General features: G+C 40.8%; 1 protein-coding gene across 10 annotated transcripts in view; it reads right to left on the bottom strand.

Annotated features, from left to right (window-relative positions):
* Positions 1-11,372: 11,372 nt before the first annotated feature.
* Positions 11,373-22,718, bottom strand: part of LOC131236863 (uncharacterized) — a 43,540-nt gene continuing 32,194 nt past the window's right edge. Inside the window, exons 1-8 of one of the 10 annotated variants that reach the window (XR_009166922.1) lie at positions 19,970-22,693; positions 16,722-17,357; positions 15,458-15,570; positions 15,203-15,301; positions 13,509-13,820; positions 13,143-13,309; positions 12,887-13,028; positions 11,373-11,638 (exon numbers count right to left, since the gene is read on the bottom strand). Coding sequence is in view for 1 of the 10 variants with exons in the window: in XM_058234367.1 (XP_058090350.1) it covers positions 15,012-15,062 (51 nt within the window). In the remaining 9 variants the exon portion in view is untranslated. Of the gene's footprint in view, positions 11,639-12,617; positions 12,757-12,886; positions 13,029-13,142; positions 13,821-14,890; positions 15,063-15,202; positions 15,302-15,457; positions 15,571-16,721; positions 17,358-19,969; positions 22,694-22,718 lie in introns of those variants that run through there. The other 9 variants (XR_009166923.1, XR_009166914.1, XR_009166908.1 and 6 more) reach the window with 9 other exon arrangements.

The following is a 22,718-nucleotide window of genomic DNA, read 5'->3' on the forward strand; positions in this document are numbered from 1 at the left end:
TCATGTATAAAGTTGAGAATAAAGTCACATAGGGGAAGCCGGGAGCCATGTGGGCTTTAGATAGACTTGGGCAAGGCAATATGGAAAATGAATGAGAGAGAGGTGTGGTAGAGGTGCTGATGAGGGTGCTAGGCGGAGTGATGCTCCAATTCCCTCCCAATGTTTATTCGTAGGCAGTTTATTTTTTGGTTGATGCTCCAATTCCCTCCCGTGTTTATTCGTAGGGGTTTCATTTTTTGGTTGATGCTCCAAGGCCACCTTTAGCTGTTGTCAATACCAGCACCCCATGAAAGATGATTTCCTGCATCCCCGACCCCACCCAATACAGTGTTTCGCTTACTGTAGGCTCTACTTGATATATGAATTCAAAATCCATACCGTTCATCCGTATTTTCATATAATTTTACGGCATGAGCCAAAAATTGAAGCAGATATAAATTTCAGGTGGACCATACCATAGGAAATTGTGATGATTGACCATTAATAACTTATAAAGGACCAAAGAAGTTTTGGATCAATCGGATATTTCTTTTTTTAGCTTACATCCAGCCTTATGTGACATTATAGACATTTTAAATAGCAAATAAACATTGCCAAAACATTTCTTTGGGCTCTAGGAAGTTTTAAATGGAGAGATGTTCAAAAGCCACTTTTTCTTATATTATGGTCCACCTGATATTTGGATATGCTTCATTTTTTGGTTAATGCTGTAAAATGATCTGAAAAAATGGATGGACGGCGTAGATTTATAATATATACATCAAAATGGGCTCCACGATCAGGTGCGTACTGTCTTGGGTAAGGCCGGGGCAGCACATAACTTTCAACTTTTTAACTTCTTTGCCTTCGACGAGCTTCCGAAGCGCTTCGGAAAACGAATATTTACAACTGTAAGGTCCTCGGCCCAGGTATCTGATCGATCATGGGTCTATTGTATTTCATGGTAGATGAACGAAGTATCTGATCCAGACCATGGGTCTATTGTATTTCATGGTAGATGGACTATGTTTTAAAAATATTTTCTTTAAGAGAATCTAGGCACGTAAATCATCCTGCAGTCAAACAAGGGGTTTCTCAAGGTATGGTTGTTGAAATCCACCCTGTCCATTACACTGCCTAATTGTAACCTTGAAATCGAATTATCATGGCCATCCAAAACTCAGACAGGCCAAACCCTATGAAAAACTTAGGATGGGATGTCACCATTAGTTTTGTGCAGGGCACACTATCTAATACATTCATCCCAGGTGCCTAATGCCTAATGGGGATGAAAGAATTGACAAAAAAAAATAAATATAAAAAATCAGTGTCCCAAAACTCAAGTGGGCCCTACCACATGAATTTAGAAGTTTTTAAATATAATTTTATATGGTGGCCCACATCAGTCCCGAATCAGCCTGATTTTTGGTATTAAGACTAATGAGTAGGTGTTGGCACAACCGAAATCTCACGTGCATTAGGCTACCGCAAGACGGTGCGGGTGGCCCTACCGCAAGATGCAAGATAGTGCATCCCTTAATGTAGGCCCACCCTGATGCATGTATTCTACATCCACTCTGTCCATCCGCTTTTCTAGATTATTTTTTGCATAATAAAAAAAAAATGAATCATATCCAAATCTCAGGTAAGTAATACTATAGGAATCAGTGATGATTGAACATCTCACCATTAAAAACTTCCTTCGGCCCACCGTGATATTTTGGTAATATTTATTTTCTATATAACTTGTTAATAAGGTCGCATAAACCTGGATGAAAGGAAAAAAGAAAATATTAGCTTGTTCCAAAACTTCTCTCCCCTTAGAAGTTGTTAACGGTCAATCATCATTCTTTCCTATGGTACAGTCGATCTGAGAGTTAGATCTACTTCAATTTTAGGCTCATGCTATAAAATTATCTTCATATGGATGGACGGTATGGATATAAAATACATGCATAAAGTAAGGCCCTGAAGTAAGAGCAAGACTATCCTAGGTCTGCGAGCACCACACCGAATCCGCTCTCTTGAATGTCTGAATGTCTAGTGGATAGTGCGCCGATTCGTTACTACCCCTGCATGCTCGGAGCTCAGAACAGCCTGTGCTATGAGGAGCCCACCGTTATGTATATTTTTATCCAGACACATCATTTTATTATATAATCCAAAAAATAAGGTATGTTCAAGCTTAATTAGACCACAAAATGGGGATTAAACACTCACCGTTAAAAGACTAGCGGAAGTTTTGGATTAAGCTTGTATTTGTGTTTTGCCTTCATCAGGTATATGGGACCTCATGAACAGGTTGGATAGAAAATAAACATCAATATAGGCCATAGGAATGTTTATGGTGCACAAAATTATCATTGCTGCTTCACCACTTGAGTCTTGTATCTCCATCGTTTTTAGAATTATACCCAAAAATAGTATGGAAAAACGGATGGACGTTGCGGATAAAACCATACATAAAGCTGGGCCCTTCATATCCCCAGCTTGTTCCGAGACTGGGACAGGCAGGGGTAGTACCTGATCAACTCCCCCTATATTTTTAAATGATTTTTGGATGAGTTTTTCTTTTTTTTTTGAATAGGCCGAGAATTGTCAAATGCCGGCCACCAAATGCAACGCTAGAGTACCAGTTAAAAGCAACACTTTTGCGTTGAGCCAGCTGACAAGAGAGACTCGGATGGGAAAAACAATGTGAGGCTCACTATGGTGTTCATGAGAAATTCATACCGCTCACATGTTTTGTCCAATGTCATTTCATGACATAAGTCTAAAAATAAGGTATATCCAAAGCTTAAGTAAGCCGCACAACAGATAACACAATCGAGATCGTACAATGGAGATCATACGCCCACGGTTGAAACATTTAAGGGGCTGCAGAAGCTTTGGATTAAGCCAATATTTTTTATTATTTCAGTCCATCCTATGATAAGGAGTTTGTGAGCATTTGGACCACTTTACGGATAAATTTGGATTGTATATAAACATCATACTGGAGCCTATAAAAGCTTGAATGGTAGGCAATTCATTTCCACTATTTTTATTCGTGTGGTCTATCTGAGTTTTAAATCTATCCAATTTTTATTTTTTTTAATGTCTTGAAATTATCTTCCAAAATGAATGGATGGAATGGATTTTCCATAAACATCACGGTTGTGCCCAACATAGCTTACCATGGTAGAAATTACTTGAAAAAGCTTTAATACATGACAACTTCGACCGGACCATGGGGTGAATGTTTCATCAAACCTATGTAACGAGTTGGACCGGATTCATCATATATATATATATATATATAACATAGTGGGCCATGCAGACCTGGGTGTTTTACGTACTTCGTGAAACAGGTGCCGTGGAGGATTACAGTCTCTATTCAAATCTACAGCGACGTATGTCGTGCCAGCCCATCCTGTCTTGTGCCTCGAGGAAATATACGATATACGTGGCCCATGTATCTAATGATCCAGACCATGGGTCTATTGTATTCCATAGTAGATGGACCATGTTTTAAAAATCTCCTCTTTAGGAGAATCTAGGCACCTAAATCATTCTGCTATGGGTGGACGGCTGTCAGTATGAGAACATCGGTCCACGGAGGGGTTCCTTATGGGGGTTGAGTACTCACACGCTGATAGCCATGTGGATAGAATATTTATGAAATCCACCCCATCCATCAGGTACACTGCCTAATTTTAACGTTGGAAACTAAATATCATGACCATCCAAAACTCATACAGGCCACACCCTCTGAAAAAACTTGGGATGGAATGTCACCATTAGTTTTGTGCAGGGCACACTGTGGTGTTCATAAGCCATCTAATCCATTCATCCTATGTGCCTCATGGGGATGAAAGAATTGACCAAAAATCAGTGTCCCAAAACTCGAGTGGGCCATACCACATGAATTTAGAGGTTTTTAGATATAATTTTATATGGTGGCCCACATGAGTCCTGAATCAGCCTGATTTTTGGTATTGAGGCTAATGAGGAGGTAATGTAACTGCTCATCTGCGGACAATTGTTGGTTGAAAAAGGACTGTCTATTGGATAAACTCATTTGGATAATCTAATTTCAATTAATTGTATGCCATTTTTAATTTCTAAGCACATGCATATCATCCATTGTAATGTGCCAGAGTATCAAAGTTTTTCTCTTCTTTTATTTTACAATTAAAATATTGCACGTGGGAGAACATCTCCCCAGAGTGATCAGGAGAAAATGATCATTGGTTCACAGCCCTTGTCTATGCCGTCCCTACTTTTCTGCATGTGTGGTAGATTTGAAGAGTGGACAACCTGATTTATGGACTAAAGCAGATTTTCCTTGAAAAATGATTGATGAACAACTTAAATATTCATGTGCGGGTCTACTTTTTTAGATGCATAACTCATTTCACTGCTTGCTTGTTGTTCGCCCATGCGTATGGTAGTCCACCTAGAGAGAGCTCCAACATTACAAATGGACAAAACGAAAAATTTTCTCTAGAAACAGGTTTTCATGAGAACCTATGAAAACATTAACTCATCCCTTGTGATGTGTGTATGTAATCCAGACTATATGGACCCTTCATTTGGCTTGGATGAAGAGTCAAACAAAAAATTAGGTTAACCTAGGTGGGGCCTGGTGAAAATTTAGAGTGGGCATTCCCCTCCACTTTATTTCCTTTGGCCATGGCCCACTTGAATTTTGAATCTGACTGATTATTCTTTTTCACCCCAGGGGGGCAGATTGAATGTCTTGCAACCATCTTGGAGGGTTCTTCATGTTCTCATGAGAGTAGTTTCTTATACTAAAAAATCTATCAGGAAACAACTCTAGATATAGAATGTTTGTACATGGTGATTGTGAAAGAGTTTTGTGGGGTCCACTTGAGATCACTCGAGAGACTTTCAAAATGAATTGAACTAAGGAAATTAATGGCATCAACTGTCATCTTGTCAGTAGCTTTGCTAGCTTAGATTCCCACGTATTGCAATAAGATACTTGGGGAGCTTGGCCTTTGAATCTATGTTATATTCTAATGTTCCAAGCCATTTATTATGATGGGACAACAAAGAATATCTCTTAAATAGATTATTTCGACCTTTGCTAATTTCGCTCATTAACTTTTGAATATGGACAGTCAACATAGCCTCTGTGTGATCAAATGATTGAAATATTCAATATGAGAGTTTACATGGGAATCTCCCATCAGAGGAGATCCCTTATCACATAACCAGGGTTCATTGGACAAAACCCAAATCCAGTTGCTAAAGGCCCAATGAATTTTGTTATGACTCCTAGAGTCGTAGTGGCCACATTGACTATCGTCCATTGTACTAAAACTCAGGCCATTTTTCAGATTGTGTTGAGCTTCAATTCGACCACGTGTAGTGGGTGGCCTGAATTCGATAGGGTGTGTGCTTATACGTATGTGTTGAGTGTGATAAAGTCATATGCGACAGGAATCAAATAGAACACCTTGTGACTGGCACAAAAATAAATCGATTAATACCATATCTTAAAAGATTGACCGTCTACTCAACTGCCCAATGACAAAGAATTAGTTAATGTGCAAATGGGAGGGTTTATCCTTCAACAAGTTCTTTTTGTCTTGGATGCAAAAACTTTTTATCATCATAGTGATAGTTTGTGGCATTTATTAACAAAGAAAACACTTAAAGAAAACATAAAATATAAGGTAATTACCAATGACGATTCAAGCGGATGAAACGACCATACATGGTTGACGGCCCTTTGAACCTGAGAAGTTAAAAGAAGGTCGTTTGGACTTGGAAGGTTGTAAGATAGTCATGGTTTGGCCAACAGGTTTTGGCATAGGGAATCACTAAGTAAAGATTCAATGATTTAAGATCCAACAATGAGGTTGTAGACGAGAAACTAAAGTAATTCCGACTTACTGCAACGATGTCTTGGATAAAAGTAGATAAAACTAAACTAAAGCTATGATAGTCAATTCTGATTTACTACAACATTGCACCGAACACAAGTGAAGAGGTTAAACTAGACTAAGCTAAGCTAAGAGAGACAACCATGTGGGATGAAAAGCTACGATAGACAACGTTGAACTAAATAAGAGATTTATGTGTCTGGATTGGCAATGACTTAGAACTCTTCTTTCTTTGCTACTTTTATAGACTTGAATTGGCAATGGCCTTACATATAGTCCCTTAACTTTCAGGATGGATGGGCTGATTGAGCGGCATTTGCCTAATACGCTTTTAATTCAAGATGAGGCCAGCATTGTCATATATGCTTATATTCCTATTTCTTAATGGCTTTCTCTTCTTAGTACAATGCAGACAAGTTTCTATATGCATGTGGCCAATTATATTTAGCCATGTGTTGTTGTGCATTACCACCTTAGTAATATGTTGTGCTATACATGCTATTTTAGGTATGCTTAGCTCCCATATGTCATTAGAAGAATGACCTCCTTTAAAGTTTTGGTCATGTGTATATCTCCAGTGGTATAGCTCTCTTGTCATGACACACGCTTCCGACAAATGTGTCCTTCAAATCCTTATGATATCTTTCTACTCTACTTGAGTAACTTCTTCTTATTTCTATATGAAAGTGTTGACTTGTGGTGGTATCCTATTGGTCGGAGCTAGTCGTGACAGATCAGGTGTATATAAATTGTGCATGTGAGACATGAGATCATCTATTATCATTATACACAGTGTATTTGATCAATTTGATGGGTTGCAAAGGTATTAATCAATTTGATAATTTGATGGGTTTCATGTGTAGTGTCTTCCATTAGTTGAACCCGACTTGTGGGGTCTGACCTGACCTCAATCAGGTCGGCGTCATCAGCCGAAGGTCGCAGAAACCGACCCCTATGCGATTCACCTCGAGATTCCAGCTAAGGATCTAGAAGGATTCGCCGCGCAAGGAATCTGAATCCTGCTATAATCAGGTCCAACTAAATAGGAACTGGTGCGACCTACGACACCGCCTCTTCCCACCTGGGTAAGCCTCCGAGGGCGAGAGGTACGCACAATCTTTACCCCTAAATTCTCAATACTCAAATATACCTAGATTCCTTTCTGACTAAGCCACTGGAGGGTCCCCTGCTCTATCCAGGGTTTTCCTTGTTTGTTCCTTGTGCAGGTACACGAGTCTAAAGAGGATTAACCAGATTTCTGCATCAACAGTTTGGCGCCGTTTATGGAAAAGACATTGAAAGCCTTTCTCACCCCATTATATCTAGACAATGGCAAAGGGGAAGAAGAAGGCTCCCGCCTCCTTTGTTGCGCCCGATCTCATATTGCTGCACCAGTCCGCCAGCCATCGGGATTCCTCTTCCCAGCTGTAGGTTGATTCTGTGCATGCGGGGCCGGCATCATGATCTCGGAGTCAATGAGGACGACTTATCTCCCTCGAGCAACAAGTCGAGATGTTAAACGATAACATGAATTATATGAAGCAACTATTGGAACAGCTATAACCCCGCCCCACACAAGGGAACAAGCCAGTGACATGACCGACGATTTGAGAGCTCCCCGAGCCGTCCGACGTGCCTGCCACCTCATGTAAGAGTCGGCAGCTCAGAACATCAAAGCCGGTCCCTTCTCACGCATCTGGCACTAGCACACTAGAAGCCTTCGATCTGCGTCACGAGTTGGATAGAAAGAAGCGTGACAAGGCACCTGAGGCAGTCATGGAGACCATAACTGCAAGCAGCGACCCTTGGGAAGCCAAGCTCAAAGACCTGCGAGGTCAGATTGGCAATATACGGCAAGCCTACTGATCGAACATCCTGACCCCAGGAAAGCTGACCTAGGTGGAGGTAATACTAGAAGAAACCGAGCCCCCGTTCACTACAGACTTTATGCACATGTGGCTCCCACCGAGGTTTCGTATGCCTCAGATTACCCCATATTCCCGAACCACCGACCTTGCCAAGCACTTTGAGTCTTTCAAGGCTTGGATGGAATTGCATGGCGCATCAATCGCTATCATGTGTCGGGCATATCCACTAACCCTGGCAGGAGCAGCTCGGAAGTGGTTCTGACAACTCAAGTCGCAGTCGATTAGTTCTTTCATGCAGCTTAGCAAAACCTTCATCACCAACTTTATCGAGGGAAAAGAAAGCCTTAAACTGGCTTCCCACGTCCTCCATATCGTTCAGAAAGAAGGCGATCTGCTCAAGAATTACATGAAACATTTCAACTTAGAAACAATATAAGTACATGCACATTCTGAGGAAATTGCTCTGGCCGTCATGATGGGAGGCCTAAGAGAATGAAGGTTTCTTTTTTCACTCGACAAAAGTCATCCTATAACAATGGCTGCCCTGCTCAACAGAGCTTAGAAATATTCCAACGCCGAAGAAGTCGCTAGCTTGCAGAGGGCAGCTCGGCACAAGGAAAGCTCGGCCAAAGAGAAACGGCCCAAGGAGTAGCTGACCTCGACCAATAGTATTAAGAGGAGGAAAGATGACGAACCTTCTAGAGGCCAACTCTCAGGCAAACGACCTGAGAGGAAATTCAGTTCATACACCCCTATTAACACAACACCCGAGAAGGTCCTCATGGAAGTTCGAGACAAATGAATCTTAAAGTGGTCGAATAAGATGAAATCCGACGCCAATAAGCGAAAATATTGTCATTTCCATCGTGACCATGGCCATTTCACTGACGACTTCTTCAATCTGAAAGAAGAAATTGAAGCTCTCATTCGTAACGGGCACTTGAGAGAATATGTCACCAAAAGAGATGAATGAGCCGACCTAAAAGACGGGCAACCTATCTTTAACGAGGCCATTGGGGAAATTTGCACTATCTTCAGCGGGCTCGTCGAGACAGACCTCGAAGCGCCCATGCCCGAAGTATCCGCTACTGCGGCTTAGAACACCAGATCTGCTCACTAGCGGACCTCCAAAAGAACAAAGAATGATACCTTACGATCTAGCCTTTACAGAAGAGGATGCCCAAGGTGTCCACCACCCCCATGACGACACACTGGTAATGACTATGACTATAGCAAACCGCAAAGTGTTTCGAATTCTGGTGGACATGGCAGCTCGACCGACATCCTCTTCACCAAAGCATTCGACAAAATGGGGATCAAAAGGTACCGACTCCGACCTATCAAAACCCCATTGCTTGGGTTTGCGGGAGATAAAGTCACCTTGGAAGGATCCATCCAGCTTCCAGTCACGGCAGGAGAAAGACAAAACCAATCAACGACCATGATCGACTTCATGGTGGTCGACTGCCCCTCCGTCTACAACGTCATCCTTAGATGACGTTCCCTTAACACTTTTCGAGTAGTCGTATTAACATACCACCTTATGATAAAGTTCTCTACTAACCACGGCACCAGGCTAGTCAAAGGAGATCAACAGGAAGCCCGATAATATTACTCATTGGCGTTGAGAAAACAACAAATGATGACCATCACTTCTCTCGACCCCCGAGAGGACTCTATCGAAAGAAGACATCCTGTGGAGGACCTTGTACCAATCCCGCTTAACGAATCCAACCCGAGCCGCACTATCCAGGTCGGGTCATCGCTAGTGCCAGCGTTGCGAGATGAGATGATGAACCTACTCTAACGATATTCTGACATGTTCGCCTGGTCACACCAGGATATGCCCAGAATTAATCCAAGGATAATGGTTCATAGGTTGAATGTCGACCCAGACCACTGGCCGGTCAAGTAAAAGCGAAGAGCATTCGAAACCGAACGATATACCATCATTGGAGAAGAAGTTGGAAAACTCCTCGAAGCAGGATTTGTGGAAGAAATATACTACCCATAGTGGATAGCTAACATCATCTTGGTAAAAAAATCTAATGGAAAGTGGCAAGTTTGTGCATATTACACCGACCTGAACAAAGCTTGCCCCAAATATAGCTTTTCTCTCCCTAAGATCGACCAGCTCATCAAAAATACGGCTGGGCACGAACTCTTGAGTTTCATAGACGCCTACTCAGGCTACAACCAAATTACAATACACTTCCATGACAAATAGAAGACAACCTTCGTTATACACAAAAGCCTCTACTGCTATAAAGTCATGCCTTTTGGGATAAAGAATGCTGGAACAACATACCAACGACTTGTAAATAAAATGTTTATCTAACAGATCGGGCGTACCATGGAAGTCTACATTGATAACATGTTAGTCAAGAATACCAAAGCTAATGATCACCCCTCTGACTTGGAGGAGACGTTCGCAATCATCAGAAAACATCATATGAAATTAAATCCGAGCAAGTGTGCTTTTGGAGTCATTTCAAGGAAATTCTTTGGATTCCTAGTCAGCCAAAGGGGGAAACAGGCAAACCCTGAAACGACTCCAAACCAAATTGCATATATTATCCCAACTAAGTCAACATCCTAATTACTCCAACTTCACCAAACCAAATGCCAAGCTAAGTGAGGGTGTCCACTCCCATGAGCACATTCACAAGGGCCCACCATCAATGTTATTGTCCAGCATGTGGGGGCCCTCTTAATATTCACCTCCCATCATGTGCAGTCCACCTTTAATTTGGATTGTCCATCACATGGACCCCTCCTTCAATGTGGGTCACCCATCATGCCGGGCCCACCTTATAGGTGAGCCATTTATCATTGGCACCTTTGATGTGAACCATCCATTATGTGGGCCCACCTTGATGTGGGTCATCCATCGTGTAGGGTCCACCATCATAATAAATTGTATATCATGTGGAGGCCACCTTCAATGCCCACTGCACATCATGCTGAGCACACCTTTGATGTAGACCATCAATCATATGGGCCCTACCTTTGATGTGGACAGACTACGTAGATGTGGACCATTCATCAATAAGGGTCAACCTTTGATGTGGACTATTCATTATGATAGGCCCACCTTGATTTGGGTCATTCATCATGTGGGGCCCACCTTCAATGTTATTGTCCATCATGTGGGGCCCACCTTTGATATGGACCATTCATCAAGTAGACCCCACCTTCAATGTGGGTCATCCACCATGCAGGATCTGCTTTGGATGTAGGCCATTCATTATTAGAGATCTACCTTTGATGTGGACAATCCATTATGTGGGGCCCACCTTCAACGTTATTGTCCATCTTGTGAAGCCACCTTCAATCTCCACCTCCCTTCATGTGGAGCCCATTTTTGATATGTGACCCATATCAGGTAGACCACCTTCCATGTGAACAGTTTGGATCATCATGTGGTGGGGCAGAAGGCGCAAGCCTCCCTAGCATATCTGGTTTGACCTCTTCAATCTTCACCAGAAGTTCAGCATATATATATCAAGGACACCCAAGTCCACACAGGTGGGGCCCAGCCGTGGATGAAGGATGCCACAAAATCTCATATCTAGGAAGATCCTAGCCACCCATCAAATCCTTCTGAAGTCTGAACATCACAACTCACACAGGACAACAACATTAATGGCTCATTAACTGCCTTATAGACCTCAATACCAGACAGTTCCGTACAAATCATTTTTAGGAAAGCTCAAAAAATGGAATATGAACAGACTTAGGAGATACAAAGGGATCAAAAATATGCCGCCAACAGAACGTTCCACTGCAGATATGATGAACATACATGAGAAAGGTGTGTATATAGAGTGAGAGATGCTAGTCCGGCTTGTGGCCCCTTCCTGTGTTACTTTTCGGAGGGGAGATCACAGTAATCATCTGCAGTTGGCAAAGAGTTTCGTTACAATTTTTATTTTATTTTTTCTTTTTCCCATGCCAAAAGGAATGTTTAACTGTTTGAACTAATCTAGCAAAAAAAAAAAGTGATGGGGCTCTAAATTAGCAGGAATTATACAATGATTGCCTTGCCCTATCATATGTATAGCACTGCATGATCCTATGCTTGTAGAAGTGGGGCCTAACATTTGGTGTTGGGCACCACCATGGATGAGCCATGCCCACAAAAGCTCCTCGATGGGGCAATCCTGACACTTCAACCAGTGGCCTGCCACTACATGGTTGAGGGTACATTTGGTTGCATAAAAAAATATCATGAAATTTCATGATTGATCAGTCTAACTTGGTGCAACCATACATGCCATAAGGAAAAATTAATAATGCTGCCAAGGGTTCAGATTCAAAAGAGAAGTGCTGGAGATTGGAAAGCTAGCATAATCTGGAAGTTCAAATGGGGAATGGTGCATCCCCAGTGGGTCTCATCAAACCAACCCTCTGGACTATCACCAAATTGTGGGCCCCATTTGTAAGAAACCATGCCCAAAGATACCACATCCTTCGGCCAAGGATTACACAGTTCAACCGGAACAAAATGACTTGCATTTGCATGAAAAGTCAGCAAGAGATCAATATAAATAGAGATTTAATGAAAAGGGAGGATCTGCACATTGCAACAGGCCTAGCCAGAGCTCTGGTAGACCCATACACACCACTTCAAACAAACTTATAGAAGCAGTCACATGTGATGAACTTGTGTGGGACATCTGATCCGGCTCCAAATGTAGGTGACCCAACACACAAAAAAGGCCGGCCAACTCATAAGATGGGCCACATGTTCAAGAAAACACTTGATGGATTAAAAAAAATGCTACAAATTGTTCAAAGTAAACATACACATGTCACACACCTAATGAGAGGACCAGCCTGTTTTTGGGCCAGGTCATCTACAAAGGGGGCCCACCTGATGCATGGATGACAGGTTGGCATCTTCAATCGCATGTAGAGGTGTCTATGGCGAGGTGTGCTTGAGCTTAGTGAAGCTCTATCCAACAGATAAAATAAAGATGGATAGACAAGATGCTGAGAATGCAATCAGTAGACTTCAAGATATTCACCAGACAGAGACAATCTGTATGTTCATCAGCTCTACCAGAAACTAATGATAGCAAACTCTGTAAACATGAAAGAAAGCAACAAATGCCTAGAAATGAAGAGGGTTTATGGAATTACTTCATCCAACACAAGCATTGGGCTTCAGTTCAACGCAGATGTTGTGTTAGCATATCATGGATTGAAAAGGCTTGTACCACCCACATTAATAGAAGTCAATACAGCTAAACTTTTTATCACTGCGAACAAAACAATGCCGATCCTGAAAAAGGAAGTCCAATAGAACAAGTCAAGTATACCCAACGGAACAGGTTGGCTAAAAACACAGATTTTGACAAATTCAGAGTCAGAAGTAGGGGGAAGAAAAAAGCAATACCTCCAGAACTATCTGAACTGCCCTCAGAATCCAGAGGTGTGAACTTATCACTGTGGCCACGTGAAATTGGTACTGTTGATCAGGGATATGTGGCCTCTTCTGATAGTTTTGGTTTTCCAAAATAGTGTAAAAAGAAGTGCTTCGAATCATTGCTATTTGACTCAAACCTGTTCTGAAAAAGTCGAGGTATTTCAAATTGTTTGTTGACACGGACAAACGGAAAACCTCTGAAATGATTTTAATATTGGACCTTGAACATATAATAGTACCGAATCGAATCTCTTTAGAAAGAAGATCATTTGTCTCATGGTAGCCTGCTCCAGTCCCCTTACGAAACTTTTTTGATTGGGTTCGATGACACCATACCTTGGAATTCCTCACTTACAAGCAAAGTTGCTAGTAGATCCATAAAAGATTCTCTGTTTCTTCAGAGAGATCCCTTTCATTTTGCTCATATGTGCCATTTGCTTCATCAGTCTGAACTCTCATCATCAGATAAATCGATATCCAACGCTTCTGCCTGTGTCCCATCATCTTCTTCATCCTCGACATATGCTTTATATGTGAGACACAGTAATATTTCCCCCGAAGGCCTCTTCCTAAACAGTCCCCACTCCCCTTGCAAGTTTATGATGCTGTCTGTGTTGGTACTGTATCTTGAAGAGACCCCAGCTCAACCTTAAAGAATAAGAACTATGAATAGGAGATAAAAATTCATATTCATAAAAGTAAACTAAATTCTCCAAACATCAAACACATCACGAGTAAAGTAGATATGAATGTGCTAGGGATCCTTGTACAGATTCTATTCATGCGATTGCTATTAAATAATTATGCTCCAGTTGATAATATCATAACATTCATCCATCTATGGTAGCTGCTGAAACCTCGGCGTCAAACATTATGAGGCACCAAACAATTTCACAGTAAAAAAGGGATTTCTACGGGAAATTTCTGCAGGAATTCTGATCCCACCACGTGATGCCTCCATTAATGGAAATTCCTGGGCGGTGCTTTTTTACTGGAGAAATTACCAAAATGCTCTGATTTATTTATTTATTTTTCTTTAGAAAGTGGTGAAGTCAAGAATTGTGGTGTCCATGTGGTATGTGTATGATATTCATTCCATCCAACAGATGCACCCATCATGATAATCAAACGAACTAAAAATTTGGCAGGTCCAATCATAAGTTGGGCCCCACCTTAATAAAAAAATATACACCACCCAAAAGCATCTAAATTCGCACATAGCCTATCTGATTATTTGATCAGACAGACTTTTGCTTGGTGTAAGCAGTTGGACAGGTTCGATATCATGCACATATCACATAGGCCATACCTTAGAAACCAATATACACCACCAAAAGCACCCAAATTCACATGTAGTCTAGCTGATGATTCGAAGGGGAAGACATATCATGCAGGCCCTACAATTCTCAACTTTACTACTTAAAAGAAAAAACATAAAAGGGCATTTCCATAATTGCTCCCCTAAAAAAGCACGTCCTAAAGGCATCATTTGGTAAAATCCCATGTCCCAAAGAATTTTGTGGTTTAAAATAAAAATAAAAATAAAAATAAAAATAAACCTCAGTTCTAAACTGTTTCCAGGAAAGATATGCACAGGGGGATCTACAAATGACAGGGATTCCCCTCTTTATCTTTTGTTAGATATTCATCAGGATTTAGGATCCCAAAAATCATTACCCAATTCGATGTACCTTGAAAGCATTTAATCATCTACCCTGTCAACACAATTCTAGGACACAAATATCTTAATTTTGAGGTAGTGCTATCCGCATTTCTGACTGATTGGCATTTTAATACTCTATTTTCTTGCGCGCATGTATGTCATTTTTTCTTCTGTATTCATGCGGGATTCAGGATGCTAATGTCTTCCACACCTGCCCCATGAAGCATCTATACAATACCAATGAGAATAAAGATCACACTTCTTTTACAGAATTGCTATTCATTGGGTAAAACAGAAACCATGCTTCATGATAGCTACACTGTCTGCTGTCTGCTGTACATAGATCAAGTATGATTTGGATAATTACCTCCCCAGTGCCTATAGTGAAATCAGTGAAACCAAAGGAGTCCTTCGCTTGGATGGATAATCGCTGTTTCCTAGGATTTGCTGCAAGCAAATGGAAATCCTGTCCCAAGAGAAATAAATAATGCCATCAATATAAAGTTTAGTGCTTGAGATAATATCCACTTAGGACATCGATATATTCGGGAAGAGTATGAAGCTCAAGAAGAGAGAAGGGGGGGAAAAAGAAAAAGCAAGGGCTTGGATGAAAAAGCTTCACCTGATTCCATATTGGCTCTCCCGGTGGCCCAATGATAGTAGTCTGACTATTCATTTCATTTTAGTGCAAATTGGTTGATTGCCCAGCATTAGAACAACAAATGGATTTGTCTCCTGCATAAATAAACATAGTGATCCAATGCTCATAAGGTACGAAAGAAAATAATTCTGTAAATGAACTCACATACATGGATATGAACATCAATATCATATCGGCCGATACGGCCGTATTGCATCCGTATCAGCACGAGATGATACATGATACGGGGTCGTATCGGCCCAAAAAAAAAAAAAAATTACTTAACCTGTATCGGCCTGTATCGGCTGATACGCTCATAAAAGCCCAATTTTGAATTATTATTTTTCAAAATTTCACTTGTCTCATTTTCTCTTTTTCATTAAACCATGTAAGAAGCTTAAAAACTCATTCTAAGCTAGATCTAAACCTATTTTGGGATCAAAACAAATTATTTGACTGGAACTTGACAAATCGAAGTGAAGTGGACCATTATGGGAAAACTTGAAAAGAAGAGTACACTTTCACTTTCTTTTTGATATTTTCATATTCTTTTTGTTGTATTTCATTGTAGTGGGCCCTAATTCATCAAATCATGCTTGATTTGTGTCTGATTAGGGTCCATTTAATTTACCTTCAACAAGTCAAACCAACAGACGACATTCTTATCAAAGAATGGCCTGATACACCATCAAATGTGTGTCCAAAATACAAAAGAAGAAGAAGAAGAAGAAAAGATTGATTCTTGATTATCTTATTATTCTCTTTTTTTCTTGATATTTTCCTTAATTCTTTGGTTTAAAAATTGACTGATATGGCCTTGATACCAATACAGATGCTGTATTGTATCATTTTTCCGCCAGGCTGATATGCCGACTGGTACTGACATTCAGAACCATGCTCACATAGTCTATTTCAAATGTGGCATTCCATTCAAGAACATAAAAAGGGACCTCTACACATTGAAATTGTCATAAGACCTTTGAACAAGCAACTCATGGTTTGCAAGGAACATGAAGCTACAAACCAAAATCAGTTTAACAGGGTTGTTCACCAAGATACTTGAAAGCTAGAACTAAGAACTGTAACTGACAAGGGTGCTTACACCACTCTTTCTTATCAAAGAAAGACGCATATAACAATAGAAGATGGCGGGAAGCCCTTGCAAGACAAATAGCAAACAAACTAACCAAGAACCAAAAAAGATGTCTTGAAACCAAAATATAACACACGGAGAAAGAATAGATACCAAGAAAGACATAAGCAAAAGCTTCTGAGTATCTACGAGAGTTGCTTATAGTTCTCCAGCAAAGTCTTTATACCCTTCCTGAATTGCACCAGTTTTAAAATAATCTGAAGCAGGACCAACTGACATTCCCTTCTACAAATCAAGGATGATCTTCTTCCAACGAACAAAGAGTCGAGGCAGATCCTCTGTAAGTAATTTTGTTAGGAACCTAAAAAGTGCAAACGTATACTTGAAGTAGAGAGTGAGCATCTAATATGATCTCAAAATGTCCAAACTGAAAAGACAACATTCTTCATTATTCAGAATCGGGCCCTCAACAAAATCATAGCTCATAGAAATAAATAACACAGTCATACTTCCAACAGAACAGGTCCATGACTCCATAAAGCTACTAATTGTATTTTCTTTTCCAAGGACCACATGTAGCAAAATACTTAACATTAATGGGAAACATGAGTGGTTGGAAATGATCACCAGATTTTAGAAGCCTACGCTAAAAAGTTGTGCGATAAATGTCACAGCTTGGCAGCTTGCATTCTTTGTCTCGAATCATGTCACAGCTCAAATTTGCTTTTAAAATGTTTTTACTTGCTGATCCACTTTTCTCACAAACAAGAAAGAGCCAATGGAACCTTCCTGCTTTGGATTCATCAAACGAGATATTTTTAATCGAGTCAATTTGGGACAGTTGGGTCAGATAAATAAATAATAATAATAATAAGAATTGAAGGAGAAGAAAAATGGAAATGAACAGATCCAAAAATATTTAGGGAAGACAGGAAGGTACACATCCTAATGGATCTATCATGTGAAAGATGGTAGAGGTGAATGTCCGTCGTTTGCTCATCCACTACTCAGTAGCCTTCTCAGTTTGGCGCTTCATCCTAACTTTATATTGGCAGTATTTGGAAGGATCTAGAGTCTATTGGTTCATTGTACAATGTGTGCTATTGTTAAACCTTCCCTATTAGCAGTTGCATCCTTTAGAAGCTCCAATGACAAAACAGAAAGAAACAAGAGGAAGTTTGAGGATAAACCATGTGGTTTTGGTATGGGTTCAAGGCAAAGCAATAAAGCATGTAATTTGTTGGATTTGAAGTCAAAATGCTTTTAAAAGTATAAAGGGTGAAGACATGGTAAGGATAAGAGGGTGGAATGAGATAGCTGGAGTCATGTCCGTATTCCTAGAGTGGTAGAGCATTGGGGATTGGAAAGAAGGGTTGGTGAGGGTAGTTCAAGGCATTAAAGCATCTTTCTAAGTTTGGGCCCTTTAGTGGTGAACCCTAGCATCATTCGTTGGACGGGGCAGAGGTTGTACTGTTGTAGTCTCCCTTGGAGATGTGTGTGGATTCTATTAACGTTAAACTCGATTCATGCAGCCATTTGGTGGTTGTGCTGCATCATGAGCACTGGGTCATATGTTTGAACAATGAATGCATGAATACTCTGAATATTGATTGAATGAATGTCATATTTTTAGTTAAGGATTCTAGCCTAGGAAGAAATGTTTTTGGAAAGGTGCCAAGGAAAATAGGAAATTTCACATTCTTAAATGGGAAGAGGCCTATGAGATGTTGGAGGTGGGGGGAGATGGTCTCATAAGGTTGGGTGATATGAATCTTTCCCTTCTTGGGAAGTGGATTTGGAGATTCGGTTCTGAACCTAGACGATTGTGGAGGGAGGTCATAGCCAATAAGTATGGTATACAAGGAGGAGAGTGGTTCTAATGAAGACATCACTTCACATACACCTTTGTATACGTATTAGAGGAGGAGGCAGGCTGCACCGATTTCCTTGTGGCTAGGCAACTACCCGTGATCGTGTTGAAGACCACATGTGCATGTGCGAGCAATCTAGAAGACCCTACATTGGGAAGATGCACATGGGTTATTATATAGATTGATCTAGACCCTTGGATTGGAGGGACGTGACGATTAGGCCGTTGGATCGCATGGATCACATGATTGGGCCATTGATCGTGAATTGTCCACATCGGGTTTTTGGATTTTATCATCTTTTAAGATTTAGTTTTGATTATTTTAGATTTGGACACCTTTATTAGTGATTTAGTAGATTCTCTTTAGACTAGGGCCATTTTTATTCAAAATTTCATAAGACAGTGTTTTTTATAATTAGTAAAACATGTTGGAGCTATAAAAAGAGGGTGGGCATGTGACTCTCTCCCTCATTAGGTTTTGTGAAAAAAAAAAAAAAAAACTTTTGCTCTTTTCATCTTCTTCTTCCACTTTCATGTGATCTAAAAATACTTCAAAATGATTTGGAAGGGAGATTGGTATGAGGCTACTCTTCATCAATGAAGGTGCGAAGTTTCCATCTATCCCCACAACATCGCCCTTTCATTATCCATCAATGTATTTTCTTCAATTCTCCCATCCCAGATCTTCAATTCTTCTAAACCTCATATTCACATACCCATCAACAATCCAAACCCTAAAAGACCTAAACTCACCCAACCTAGCCACACATGTGATCGTACGGGCACATCTTGACCCTTTTGGTTTCCCATCACCCTTAAATCAAACCCTCTTATATTTTCTCCAAAATCCCTAACTTCCCTTCATCCAAACCTCAATTCTCATCTACCAATACCCAAATCCATCAATCCCCTTAACCAATTTACCCAATTTTTCCTAGATTTCTCAATCTCTTTAACCCTAATTTCACCCTATGGTGTATTAGGTCTTCTACTAAAAAAAAAAAAGGTATTACCCTATGTTAATTGAATGTCCCTACATCCATTAGATCCTAGTTTCTTTTATTCAATGATTTTGTACTACGATGTTAATAACCTAGGCTAGGATTATACATAATGTTCTTATAGATTACTTGGTATCAGTGATGATCGGCAAGTTTTATGTTCTTTTGTTAATTACCTTAATTTTGTTGCTTGATCTCACATAATATTTGGTTCATGCATTGGTCCTGCATCAGGTTTGTGAAGACACCCTCTCTTTATAGAGCTCTAAGTATTTGGAAGGCGGTTGTGGCAACAGAACATCTGGATCGTAGAGGAATAGTGTTTTCGCTCTACAATGGTAGTCGCATTTAGTTTTGGGTTGATATTTGGTGCGGGAATAGAGCGCTCTAGGATTTATTCCCTGGAATTGCTTGTCTTGCTCCAGACTATTTTATATAGATGGCAGATTGTTTTTCTGGTAGTGAACGACAAGTAGTTTGAATCCACCTTGCCGAAGAAATTTGACAGATGAAGAAATTCTTGAACTTACCGAGTTGTTGAATCATCTCAAAGATATCACCCCTTCATATAATGAGAGAGATTTGTTGTTATGGTTGGCGCATAGTTCCAGTAAATTCTCTATCGGGTTGCTCCATGGGTTGATCTCCTTGTCACCTTGCTCTTCTTCTACACGTCATCCCTATCAGTAGTGGTTCTATGGAGCCCCTTCGAGATTGGCGACTTTTGTTTGGCTTATGAGCCAGAAGAAGGTTCTTACCATTGATAACCTTCAGAGGAGATCGCTAGTGCTTCCCAACATTTGATTAATGTGTATGAATGACACAGAGTCCATCGATCACCTCTTCCTTCAATGCTCATTCGCAAGGAAAGTGTGGGATCATTTTTTGGGAGAGCTCCATACCGCTTGGGCTTCACTAAGGCCCATAGAAGATTCTTGGTGGGCTTGGCATGGGAGTGGAGTGGGTAAGGCCGAAAAAACCATGTGGAGGCTGACTTTAATGGCGGTGCTCTGGGTTATTTGGGGTGTTAGAAACAAGTGTTGTTTTCATAACGAAAGGGTGGATGTAAAGGAGATCATTAGGAAAGCTAAGTGGTTTATTTCGAGTTGTGAGGCTTGTGCTAATTGGTTTATTTTAAGTTGAGAGGCTTTTGCTAAGTGGTTTATTTCGAGTTGGGAGGCTTGTGTCAAAGCCACCCAGGCTATTTTTTGTTTGTGGCTAGTCTCATTTGGGCGTCTTCTATTCAAGTTGTCCCGTTGCGGTAACGGTGGGCATAATGGTGCACACATGATGCATATATTACATCCACCAACCAGTCCATCAAATGACTCACCCCAATAGCCCAACAAGCCTAAACCAAAGAATGGTGAACAAGGTTGGGTGGGACACCCACCCTTGATTGTCACTGAGGCCCACTTGAGTTGCAAAACAACCTTATTTTTTCCTGACCCTTCATCTAGGCCGAATGAAGGTCCCTACCGCCTCATTTTCACGTGCACAACACGGTGCCCCGTGCAAATAAAGGGAAGGCATCCTCCCTAGCTTTTTCCCTACATTGAGGACTGCTTGCATTGTGGATATTTTAGGATGACACATCCGATGGATGGGTTGGATTCTGTGCGCATCAAGTGGCCCCACATCTGCCCGGTACCACTGGGCGCAACTTCAGCCTATCCAGGGATCCACCAACCTCAATGGGACCCTATGCTCCATGTTGGTCCAGCGAGGCATGTCAAAGCGGGCCCACAAGGCATTTAATGCCACTTCCTCTGTCAGGCATTTAACACCGTTCGCAATTTCCAAAGAAAAGTCCCTCTCATCTCAAATCTATCCCGAACACACATCAATGGCTATTAATCAATCGAATTAAGGTTCTCTTCTCTGGTGAAGTTTATTTTTTTGTATCATTTAATTTATATGCTTAGACTGGGGATTAGGGTTTTATTTATGCTCAAGGGATTGAAATTAGGGTCATGAAATTCGCTTTTGAGGTTTTTATTTTTTCTTGCTCAAGGGTTTGAAATTAGGGCCATGAAATTTGCTTTGGGTTTTTTCTCTCACTTTATATGCTCAAAAGGATTGAAATTAGCACAATAAAACTCAATTTTATGTGCTCCCGCCATTCCTTTGCCTTCCAGGAAAGGGGAAGAAGCCACAACAGTGCTGCAGATCAGCTCTTTTGGTTTGCAGGTGACCTCATTTTCAGCTTTGCAACAAGTACCAGCTGTTATCCTCTTTGAGGTCAATACTTTTAGGTTCATGGTGCGGCAGTGAGCGTTTCTGCTAGCAGTTTTCAAGTGTCTCTGCTACAGTTGCTGAATTTTTTGGTGGGTGGAGATTGACGAGTATGGATGTTTAGGTGTTGATTGCAGCAACTGTGCCATGAAGGATCTTATTGAAGATTTTTCTTCTATCACCTGTCGTTTTGCATTTCTTGAAGATTGCTACTAGACCAGTTGTCACAGCTTTTTTCATGGGACTTTGTTGAGTCTGTGATGGGATACTGATCTGAAGCTAAATGAATAAAAATTCTTCTGGGTGGCAGCCAGGTGTGATAGTTGTAAATGCAAGTTTGGTTGTGCTGATTGAGCTAGCTCTACTAACTAGTTTAGGTGCTTCATGACAGTTGATGGGATTAAAAAATCAAGCCCTCTTTGGGGTTCACCTGCTTGTTATCTGAACTTTGTTATTGTTGGGGATCTCGACATGCAGCAGCAGCAGCAGATTTTGCTGTTTTCATTGAGAGGTATCTATGGATGAGCAACTGAAAGTTGCACGGATGTATGATGTTAGTCAGCTTTGTGGTGGGTGGGCACCTTTTGTCTTCCAACCTCCACATTTGGATGTACATTCCTCTTTTTTATGAATAAAATTTCAAATGGTTCAAATAATCATACTGACAAAATTTTATTTGTTGTGTTTCTATCACAAAAGTTGGGACTCAATGTATAAACAGTTTAGATTTGCAGGCTCCACAGTCCAATCAGATAGGATTTTGGGCAATAAACTCTAATTGGCCAGCAGGTGGGGAATGGATTTTGAGGCATCCGTTTCCCAGCACCTGGAAGCTGCTTGGGACATCTTCCCATTCTGTCTCTTTTGTGTGGTGGGCTAGAAATTCATATTTCTGACCATCAGCTAGTTTGGCTCATCACTCTAAAAACAATCCAGCCCAACTAGCAGTGCCAATCACATAATATTTTCTTAGCTTCCTGGAAAACAAAGGAATGGCGGGAGCATATAAAATCGAATTTCATGGCTCCTCGGGATTATACAATG

Source organism: Magnolia sinica, chromosome 2 (genome assembly GCF_029962835.1).
Source record: "Magnolia sinica isolate HGM2019 chromosome 2, MsV1, whole genome shotgun sequence".
In the NCBI taxonomy this organism is placed as follows: domain Eukaryota; kingdom Viridiplantae; phylum Streptophyta; class Magnoliopsida; order Magnoliales; family Magnoliaceae; genus Magnolia; species Magnolia sinica.